This window comes from Drosophila takahashii, chromosome X, assembly GCF_030179915.1.
Source record: "Drosophila takahashii strain IR98-3 E-12201 chromosome X, DtakHiC1v2, whole genome shotgun sequence".
Lineage (NCBI taxonomy): Eukaryota > Metazoa > Arthropoda > Insecta > Diptera > Drosophilidae > Drosophila > Drosophila takahashii.
In genome coordinates this window covers 19,021,653-19,032,673 of record NC_091683.1, presented here as the reverse complement: position 1 = coordinate 19,032,673, position 11,021 = coordinate 19,021,653, and the positions used below count along the sequence as shown (strand labels likewise).

The window sequence follows — 11,021 nt, the reverse complement described above, 5'->3', positions numbered from 1 at the left end:
AACTCGAGGCAGCGACGCCGGCAGCGACGTCGACGGCGGCAGTCCAACTTCCTCCTGCGCTCTCCGTTGCGAAAAAGTCCTGCGAAGCCGCCAAAGGCCCCTCTCCTCGCCGCCCCACCAAAAAAACACATACACTCATACACTCTGGATTACGGAGAGCCTTTCTCCCTCTTTCTCTCGCTCTCGCCGACACTCTCCCTCCCTCTCTCGCTGTCGCTCTCTCTCTCTCTCTCTCTGTTTGGCTGTCGAAAAAGCTCGCTGAAGTCGCGACGTCGACGTCGTGTCCTGTCGCTGTTTTTGATGTCGCGATTCCGATTCCTTTGCTGTGTGCGTGTGTATGCGGGTGTCCCTGCCAGTCCGCGTTTGCATGTGTGTGTGTGTGTGTGTGCACTCGCGAATTGAGATGACGACGACAGAAACAAGAACAACAACGATAACCAGAACTCTGCTGGTGGATACTAGTCGCGATTGCACTGCCACAAAAATATATTTACCGTCAATATCAACAAAATTTTCAACCGGAGATGCTGCTGAAAAATTGCAAAGTGGTGAGATTTTAGTTTTTGACATTAGAGTTGCAACAGTTTTCGATTTTACTGGAGAATCGAAACTATTTATCGAAACAGGAACTTTACAATACCGAATCCGAATTAGTTTTGGTTTTGGGCAGAATTCTTTTTAATTAACCAATTCTGAAACCTTTAAGCTATTTTATAAAAAATAGCAATTAAAAAGAAAATAAGAACATCTGCTGAGATTTTCGTCAGACCTAAAAATTACTACAGTTTTAAAAGTTTAAAAAATTTAAAAAAAAAAACTAATCCTTTATTTATAATCCTTAAAATTGTTTTTGAATAGTTGGTAACTAAACCATTATAGTTTTTTTTTGTTATATATTTACAGAAATAATCAATAAATATTTAAAAATATATAAATGTATAATTTTTTTTTGTTATATATTTACAGAAATATTTAATAAATATACACTCATAGAAATTTTTACCCTAAATCGCCCTAAAAAACTGACTTTTCGCCCGTGGATTTAGAAAATCGCCCATAAATCGTATCCGCTGGCGATTCGCCCGTGTATTTAGAAAAATTTTCTAAAAAATCCCGATGGAAATTTGGTTTAATTTAGGGTGATTTTTCTTGAAATAAGAAATATTTTCCTGTTCTTAGGGTGATTTGCCCTAATTTTAAGGTGTATTTTTCTAAAATTAAGGGCGAATTTTCTGTTTTTATAGGCAAATGCCCTAAAAAATTAGACAAATTAAAAAAAATCGTGTTTGAGCATGCTTAACTGAATTTGGGAAGCATGTTTTTTTTTAATCGTCTATATTCTGGGAACTGGGACTGCTTTAATTAAACAACACCGGCGGAGGACACCGTTTCATATTATTGTATTGGTGTGTAGTTTATATGGGAGCCGGGTTAAGAGGGGGGCCCGATCTATACAGCACAGCCGTTAGAACTGAAAAATCATGTTTGTAAATGAATTAGGGAAATAAATATGAGGAGAAAAAACAACTTACTTTTTTTGGCCATGGCGAGAATCGAACCCACGACATCTCGGTTTAGAGTCTAACGTCCTACCGCTGCACCACAGACCCATCGCGCAAGACGACGAACAAACTCTGCACACATCTTATTTTCTTGAGGTCTACGTTATAATATGACTAAAGGCAACTAAACCGTATATTTTTTTCCTGACGACTGTGACAATTAGTCCCGTTTTCTTGCCCGCAAACACAAAGTATGCTTTTAACTCAGAACTCCCATACGTTTTTAAGGTTTAAAGACTACTTTAATTTAAAATTCGGACGAAAAAATGTCCTCAGTATTATAATGTTTACAAAAAAAAAAAAAAACATAAAAATCAAGTTGAATCACACAGGGTTCGAACCCACAACCCCACGACCTTAGTCCTCATATAGCAAAGTTGAAAGCGCAAGTGATTAGACCGCTGGGCTACCGAATTTCACACTTTTGGAGTGATTTTTAAGGCGAATCGCCCTTGTATTTAGAAAAATTTTAGAAAAAAAATTAGGGCAATTCGCCGTTGGATTTAGAAAAGGTCAAAACGAAGCAAATCGAAAAAAATCGCCCTAAATATTAGAAAAATAGAAAAATTAACCCTAAAAATATTTTTTTATGGTCACCTGCCTTAAATTTATGGCAAATTTGTCGTGAAAATAGAAAATTTTTCTCAGTTCAAAGGCGAAAAATTTTTTAGGGCGATTTTCTAAAATGTAGAAAATTATTTTTATGAGTGTATATAAATAAATAGAAGATTTCCTTAATTTTAGTTCAGTGTATGACTTTTGCTGCTGCCATTGCTACACATCGACATCTGCGCCAAGTTCCGTTCTCAGCCTCGCACCCGTTCCCTCTCGTCCTGCCCCGCCCCCTCACACACACACGCACACTTACGGACACACACAGACACTGGCACTCAGATAGGCACGTATTCCGCCCCCGCCGCCGCCCCGCGAGTCCCTGTCGGCGTTATCGTTGTCGTTAGTGCCACGACGGCCGTCACAGGCAGCTCACTGAGAGAAATTCCACTAAAACTAATCGTTAATCCATTCGCATTTGTTAGAAAAAATATTCCTAGCAAGAATCGGGTTTTAATGTATTAAAAAAAGTGCCTGAAGGAAATGGTATAGTTTATCAATTATATATTTTGAGTTTATGGAAAAAAAAATATTTTTATTACCCACGTTGACTTATTTACTTACATACGCGGCAAGTCTCTAATAAACTTATTGTATTTAATATTATATATTTAAATTTCTAAAAAAAAAAAACAATATTGGTTTCTGGTACTTAAAATTGTCTATATACTTATCTGAATCTTTTATTTTTTTGAATTTATAAGAAAAGTTAATTTTTGTAAACTTTACTAACATCTTAAAAATAAATAAATAAAGAATACATTTTATATACATTTTAGATGACTGTGATTTCGTGACCAGTGTGCGAGGACTCAGGAGCGACAGGCAGGAGCAGAGCGAATTGGCGCCACCCCCAGAAATCCATGCGAAGCCGCCCGTTCGTGCCACTGCCACTCCCACTCCCACAGTGGTCATAAATCGAATTTTTGTTTATGTGGTGGTAAGGCTGCTGCGAAGCAGTCGCAACCCCCACCCCCAGCCACCCACAATCGCACCCCCCGCTGAGTCTGCAGCCAACATCCTGTCATTCCAACAGTCGCGGACGCCGCCGTCGACGTCGCTGCCAGCGCCAATGGTTTACGGTTTGTTGTGTTTCGGTGGGCTGGTGGGTGGGTTGGCGGGTGGTGGGCGTTCTGGATGCAGGTCCTTGTTTTCCTTGCCCGTGCGGGTGGTGGTTCTGCCGGCCGCGATGTCGCTGCCTCTGCCGGCGTCGCTGCTCTCGGCCGACTGGCGCCTGCGTCGCTCTCGAATATCCTTCAGCCGCTCTCTGCTCTCTTTGCGCCTGCTCTGCTCCCTACTCGCTGCTCAGCTTCTCTCCCCCGACACCCCTTTTCCCAGCCCCACCATTACCATTACCATCCCACCCACAAAAAGGACACTCTCAGCCTGAACGTATGCAGCGATTTTTTCCGTGCTGCCTTTGCTGTTATTCTTCTCGCTGGGGGTTGAAATTCCTTGTGTGCCCGTCCTCCTTCTTTGCCCATGTGTGTGTTAGTATGTGAGTGTGGGGGACGGTTGGACAAACAAAGTGTGCGACTGTGACGTCACTGGTGTCAGGAGCAGGGCTGCAGTGTAAAAACAACAGTACCAGGGATACTACAAGGCGAGTACAGTGGAATCTCAAAAGTCAAGCTCACACGGGTAAAACCAAATATTAAAAAAAAATAAACGCAAATAAAATCCTAATAGTCCTTAGCCTTAATTTATATTTATCATATATAAGAAATGTTATTTTTATTTAAAAGTACGTTGTAAATATGGCCAATTTAAACGTATTTTATTTGGCATTATCATTAGATTTAAATGATTTCTATTTATTTTATTCAGTTCCAATGCATCGTAAAAACTATTTAGGAATTATTGCAGTTGGGAATTGTTAATTATCTGAAAATATGTTATTTAAGGACATTTTTAACATTTTAACAAGGTCTTAAATGGCTAATTAAAATAAGTAATAAAATATTTCTGTCAATACTTATCAGGTATTCGCCTATATTTTTATTTTGCCCCATTTGCTTCTTTGCTAAATTGTTAGTTAATTGGTTTACTAATTGTAAAAACTATTTATACACATTTGAAAACTTCCCGGTTACAGGTAAGCTACTGTTGCTCCTTGAACGACTCCCAGCTAGAGAGAACATGCAGCTTTAGACCTGCGTATTGTGCCACCTGGCTCAATACAAATTATGGTCGCGAAACTCGTTGGACCAATCTCGCCACTCGCTGATGATTTGAAATTCGAGAGATATTTATTTAAACTATTTCTGATTCAAGAAATACTTAATTCGAGAGGAAGCTTTTCTGTAGGTACTTAAAATTAGAGATTTAAGCGGACTTTATGTTTATTACCTTATTTAATAAATTATTTCAAAAAGTATTCAGGTTGAAATGTCATCTAAATGGCTGGACAGTGTGACCGTTTCTTAAAAGAATGGACAGAATAGTTTAAAGCCAGCAAATACTACATCACTACTTGATTTTTGTACATAAAATAAAAAAAAATCTTTAATTTAAATTTTTATTTTTTAATTTTAAGATTTTAGTAATAGGTTTTATCTAAATAAAATTGTAGCAGATGCTGGCAAATTTAACTTGACTTAAAAGATGCATTGCGGCTCTATGGATCCCGTAATGTTGCAGACGGCTGATACCACTTGGACGTACTGTGTCTTGTGCCAGGCGATTTTGTCGCGACCCACTTCCAGGATACGTCGAGAGCTGGCCTCGATGCCCGGCAGGTCCTTGAGGTCCCTTTTCATGAACCTTCGCAGACTGTCGAGCTCTTCCTCCGTGCTGATCTCATCCATCAAAACCGTAATGAGCTGAGCCAGCTCATCCATGCTGTTTTCGTAACTACAAAAAATAAGAGGAAGTATATTGCAGGGAGTTTGGGATCTCAAGAGCCCTTCCATACAATTTATTGATTGCCTTGATGTTGTCTATTAGATATCTCTTGGCCAGTGCGAAACCCAAGGGATTCTGTGCCACTGCGCTGAAGATCAGATAGACATCCTCCTTGGGCATGTAGGGACTGCCGAAGGCCAGGCCGAGCAGTTTTTCCAGAGCCCAGTTCTCGCGACTACAGGCGAGAGCACCCAGGATGATCCTCCGCTCCTCGGCGACATTCGATCGCTTGTACAGCCTCCGAAGAAGGGTCCAATCGGCCTCCGTTCCGAATTGAATGGCCGTGCAATAGATGGTCTCGCGCTGATCCACCGGAATGCTATTGGCCTCGAGGGTCACGGCAGCGAACTCCTTGAGGGCCATGTTCGAACAGGATCCCAGATCCGTTTGGCAGGAAAGCGTCAGGATAATGCCCTTCAGATCGGTGCTTTTGGCCGTTGCAGCTGCACGGGTTTTCGGCTCGAAAAGCTCATCGAACTTGGTCTGCAGCACGCCTCTCATAAAGCTCTGCAGGTGGGTGATAAAGGATATTGCCATATTTATTATTCCAGTCTTATTTTGGCTTAAATGTCCTTAAAAGCTAAGCTTACAAAAGTTGTACGATTAGCTCCACCTACATCACATATTTGTATCCTTAAACCATCAAGAAAGCTTTTGCTGTTAAAGGACTTTTTATAGAAGCTTTCATATTTATATATTTTAAGTCCTTGCTAAGAAAACTAAGAGAATATTTTATTCTGTTTCTTTCAGGGTAAATGCAGTTTGAAGAAGCCTTGTATAATTTAATGAAACTTAGATATGATCATAAAGTTAAAGCGGCCCGGTTTCTCAATGTTATGTTAATTTTTTGTCTTTGAATTAAATTGTTTTTTTCGGAAACATTCTGTTACTAAATAACATGTAAGTGTTTATCTGACTGAAAACACTTAACTAGAGGTTATGTTTTGGTTAAATTAGTCGCTTGACAACTCGAAGCTGACAAGAAAAAGTTAGACAGCTCCTTATTTTTAGGTTTGTTAATCTGAATTTGAGAAAACGAATTGGTTTTTCCGAAAAATTTAACTTCAGGTTAACTTTCTTTAACATGACATTAAGAAATCGGCCCGGGAAACAACCAGGACCACTCACCTTGACAACGGAGAAGATGGGGGTGTTGCGCAGGGTGCGGTAGAGCCACTCGAGACTCCTGGCCGCCGCTTGCCACACGATGAACTCGTTCTCCTGGCGCAGGTGTCCAAGGAAGTCGAGAGCCAGGTCGTAGGTGACCACGCCGGCGCCGGCCAGGCTGAGGACGTCCCCGATCAGCTGGGCCCTGGTGAAGCGGTCAATGCTGCTGGCATTCTTACCGGCCAGAGCCTTTCCAATCAGCCGCCAGTTGCGGTCGTCGTAGGTGACGCGGCAGGGCGTGCTGACCCGCAGGTTGAAGACCACCCACTCCTCCGGCTGAGCCACCTCGGTGAGGACCAGTGCTCTGGCAGTCTGGTGGGTCCGGCAGGTCAGCCATTCGCTGGGCAGCGTCGAGGCAAAGCTTCCCCGTCCCGCCGAGGTGAAGGTCAGCGGCACCCACCAACATTGCTGGCGTCTTCCATTGCCGCCACCCGGATTGCGCAGGAACCGCTCTTGGGTGACGGTCACCTGGTTGGCGGCGTAGTCGCGCACCACCCTGATCAGCGGATAGCCCGGCTGCAGGGTCCACGAGTCCATCAGCTGGCTCACCTGGACGTCCTGGCGCAGGCTCATGTGCCGGTCCGACTCCTCCTGGAGTGCCGTCCACAGGAGCGTCTGGTTGGAGAAGCCCTTCCGGGAGCGCCGCAAGTACAGGCGCATGGCGTTGACAAACACCTGGATTTTTGTAGGTTATTATCATGTCTATATCACATACGGGCATTTCCAGGATGTCGGACGTGACAGTTTTTTGGGCACAAAAATAATTAGTTTTTTGGCCGAATCAATGAACTCGATATTAAATTTACAATCAATTGGCAGTTAAGACCGGACATTTTATTTATTTTATTTTTTCAAAATCACACGGAAAGTGTTATGAATTTATTTATTATTTTGTTATCTGTTCAAAACAGTATGTCTTTTTGCTGTAGGACCATTTTTGGCCAAGTTACAGCAAAAAACAAAAAGAGAAAATTGAAATTTGAAATTTGTACCAAAAACCCAAATCCCAATTTTTCACAAAAAATAATTAGTTTTTTGACCGCTACAACTGAAATATTAATCCAAATATAGATTGTTATACCATTCTGAACTCGTTATTATACCCGTTACTCGTAGAGTAAAAGGGTATACTAGATTCGTGCAAAAGTATGTAACAGGTAGAAGGAAGCGTTTCCGACCCTATAAACTATATATATTCTTGATCAGGATCACTAGCCGAGTCGATCTAGCCATGTCCGTCTGTCCGTCTGTCCGTCTGTCCGTCTGTCCGTCTGTCCGTCTGTCCGTCTGTCTGTCCGTCTGTCTGTCTGTATGAACGCTGAGATCTCGGAAACTATAAAAGCTAGAAGATTGACATTTTGCATGCAGATTCTAGGAGTTCCTACGCAGCGCAAGTTTGTTTCAAAAGGGTGCCACGCCCCCTCTAACGCCCACAGTCGCTTATATACAATTTTAAAAATTTCAATATTTCGGAAAAGTAAAAATGCAGTTTAATGGTGTTTATCAATACCTATCGAAATGTAGAAGAAATTTTTTAAATCGGACCATTCGTTAAAAAGTTACGGCGGATCAAAGTTTTTATCTTCATCTCCTTCGCAATTTCTTTAGCTGAGTAACGGGTATCTGATAGTCGGGGCACCCGACTATAGCGTTCTCTCTTGTTAAATTTCCAATCGATTGGCATTTAAGCCCGGAACTTTTATTTTATATAAATAATATAATAATATATACCCCTTATAAAAAAACGAAAAATTGGCGAAAATTTTATCTTTTAAAAATCACACGGAAAGTGTTTTTCACCGTCGGAGCTATAAAAAAAAATAAAAAAAAAAACAAAATATATGCTCCATCACTTGTATTTTCAAAGCTAAAGTCAAAAAATTGTCACGTCCGACATCCTGAAAATGACCATATGTAAATGCGCCGAAGAAATCACTAAGGTTTTTTTTAAAGGAATTTTTAACGGTATTTAGAAGTATGCTGTAATAAAAATAAGGCATAGACACAGGCGAAATATTTCCTAAGGCTTTTTAAATGGAAAATGATCGTACAGAAGAAGTTTTCGATTTCAAGGACTATAGGACTTTCGGACATACTTAAGATATAGTGTAGACTACTAATAAACGCATAAAAGATTGAGGGAAACCCACCTGGGTGCCAATGAGGGAGTGCAGCATTCGGAATATCAGGGCCGACTTGTGGTGGGCCTGGATGTCCGTTGGATGGGCGCCGTGGGCCAGGCTCACGGGCTGAGCACTGGCCCTGGAGTCCTCGAAGAGGACGTCGAAGGCCTGCCACAGCATGGACAGCTCGTGGTGTCGCCAGCTGGGTTCCACATTGTCCACGGCGAAGCCGGCCAGGTAATTGGACAGGCCGTAGTGCAGCCAGTAGAGGGCGGGATTCTCGAGATCGGAGAACCAGTGCTGGGCAAACTCGTGGGCCAGGTGACTGGCCACATCCTGCTTGGCCCTCGGCGTCGAGTGCTGTTCGCTGTAGAGGAACACTCGCTCCGGGTGACTCACCAATCCCAACTGGTCATGGCTCTTGGATCAATATCAACGGGAAAGTTACCTAAGTGTCATTTGCTCTCGAAAACGAATCCTTACCCGATAGGCTGTGTCCGGCAGAACCAGCTGCTCAACTTTATCAAACACATATGGCTTTCCAAAGAGACCCACAAAGTACACGATAATTCGGGGCGTGATGCGAATGGCGTAGTCCCCCTGATCCACAATTCTCGCTCGCAGCCAGGTGGTCACCCTGGGGCACTTCGCCATTTTCGGCGATTTGCGACCTGTGAACTTATTGACGGAGAAGGCCAGCTTCTGGACAGAAGTCGGTGGGGTCTTATGGAAGCTAGTCCACATGTAGTCATCCCGCTCGTGGCTGCAAAGTATAGTAAAAAATAAAATAAAAAATTAATAAAAGGCCAGCCGAAATTATTAAATTCCTATTAAATTACAGATTTTTCTCAAAAGCTTTACAAAAATGTTAAACTGAGATTTATAGCTGTTTTCGCACCAATTTGACTTTAATTTTTAACCATTCCTATGACAGCTATTTAATAAAGTCATCCGATTATTGTAAAAAAAAGTTTTATCCTAAACTAAACAAGAGAGAACGCTATAGTCGGGTGCCCCGACTATCAGATACCCGTTACTCAGCTAAAGGGAGTGCGAAGGAGATGGAGAAAAACTTTGATCCGCCGTAACTTTTTAACGAATGGTCCGATTTAAAAAATTTCTTCTACATTTCGATAGGTATTGATAAACACAATAAAACTGCATTTTTACTTTTCCAAAATATTGAAATTTTTAAAATCGTATATAAGCGATTGTGGGCGTTAGAGGGGGCGTGGCACCCTTTTGAAACAAACTTGCGCTGCGTAGGAACTCCTAGAATCTGCATGCAAAATGTCAATCTTCTAGCTTTTATAGTTTCCGAGATCTCAGCGTTCATACAGACAGACAGACGGACAGACAGACGGACAGACGGACAGACGGACAGACGGACAGACGGACAGACGGACATGGCTAGATCGACTCGGCTAGTGATCCCGATCAAGAATATATATAGTTTATAGGGTCGGAAACGCTTCCTTCTACCTGTTACATACTTTTGCACGAATCTAATATACCCTTTTACTCTACGAGTAACGGGTATAATTAATTTCCTTATTATTTATTATTTTTTTTCTTATAACTTGACCAAAAATGATCCCAAATCAAAAATGATTATTGTTTTTCTCAGCAAACAAACAAATAAATAGACTCATACTACTTTTCTACAGACATGGAATACCATTTTTTTCCAATTTTTACATGATTATTTGCTTAAAATGTCAATGAAAATTAATTCAATATTTTGACTATTGTTTCCATTGTTTTCATCCGAAATACTTATTTTATGGGGTGTTAAATCTGGATTTGAGTTTTTGTTCAAGTGGGCATTAGCGTTTTTTGCTTAAATCGAAGACAGCGAACAGCGAACAGCTAACAATATATATAACTACTATATAATATACAGATCAGGCTCTACTCACTCGGCGGTCTTTCGCACCCGCGTGATGCTCACGACCCGGCTGTTCCTCGGGTGGGCCAGATTGAGGATGATGGGGCTGAGGTAGTTGGGGTCCTCGAAGCAGGGAAAGACGGTGTTGGCCAGGTCGGGCGACAGCTGGGTGACGGCCACCCACTGCGGATGGTGCTTGGCATCCATGTAGCCGCCCACGAAGTAGCCGGCGTTGCGGGAGAGCTGCCCGCTGAACTGGACGACCAGCGTGTACTCCTCGCCCAGCCACAACAGGCTGTTGAAGTCGATGCCCAGTCGCTGGAGGCGGACGACCTGCCACAACCGGCGCACTGTCACCCGGCCGCCGGTGGTCTTGCGGATCAGCCAAACCTTGGGGCCCACTCGCAGGCCATTCGAGCTGAGGACAATGCTGCGCGTCTCGCGCCACACGCGCAACTGGATGGCCACCTCGCCGCTGAAGCTGCCGCCCAGACTCACCTCGTCCACCTCGGTCAGCAGACTGAGGTTGTAGAGCAGCGGACGCACCTCTGGCACGACGCCCGACTGGCTCCGCGACTCGACGCGCGGATATTGCGAACGCATCCGCGTCCGTCGCGCCCGCGCCCTGTGACCCAGTGCTCCTCCGGTCAGCAGAAGGGGGAGCAGAAAAATAACAGCCGAGTACCAGGGTAACCTCCCCATTATTGATTATTGACGGTTGAAGTGGATCGCCCTTAAGTCCGCAATTCGATGCAGCCGATTTGA

At 42.9% G+C, this 11,021-nt stretch overlaps 1 protein-coding gene across 2 annotated transcripts; it reads right to left on the bottom strand.

Annotated features, from left to right (window-relative positions):
• Window positions 1–4,407: 4,407 nt before the first annotated feature.
• On the bottom strand, window positions 4,408–10,973 carry LOC108060912 (thyrotropin-releasing hormone-degrading ectoenzyme). 2 transcript variants are annotated; one of them, XM_017146851.3, is made up of 6 exons: window positions 10,288–10,973; window positions 8,852–9,131; window positions 8,396–8,788; window positions 6,207–6,920; window positions 5,089–5,585; window positions 4,411–5,027 (listed from the first exon to the last, which is right to left on the bottom strand). In XM_017146851.3, exons 1-6 carry the CDS (start codon window positions 10,956–10,958, stop codon window positions 4,772–4,774), a joined length of 2,811 nt encoding a protein of 936 aa, XP_017002340.2. In that variant the 5' UTR covers window positions 10,959–10,973; the 3' UTR covers window positions 4,411–4,771. The 2 variants fall into 2 exon arrangements, with proteins under 2 accessions (XP_017002342.1, XP_017002340.2); XM_017146853.3 differs by lacking the exon at window positions 10,288–10,973 and having other exon boundaries at window positions 4,408–5,027; window positions 8,396–8,786; window positions 8,852–9,052.
• Window positions 10,974–11,021: the final 48 nt, after the last annotated feature.

Excerpts from the sequence above, each read along its gene's own strand:
- LOC108060912 (XM_017146851.3), bottom strand. The coding sequence starts at position 10,958 with ATGGGGAGGTTACCCTGGTACTCGGCTGTTATTTTTCTGCTCCCCCTT. Across the intron at positions 6,921-8,395 it reads ACTCCCTCATTGGCACCCAG|GTGTTTGTCAACGCCATGCG; the intron begins GTGGGTTTCCCT and ends ACAAAAATCCAG. Across the intron at positions 5,028-5,088 it reads ATCAAGGCAATCAATAAATT|TTACGAAAACAGCATGGATG; the intron begins GTATGGAAGGGC and ends TATTTTTTGTAG.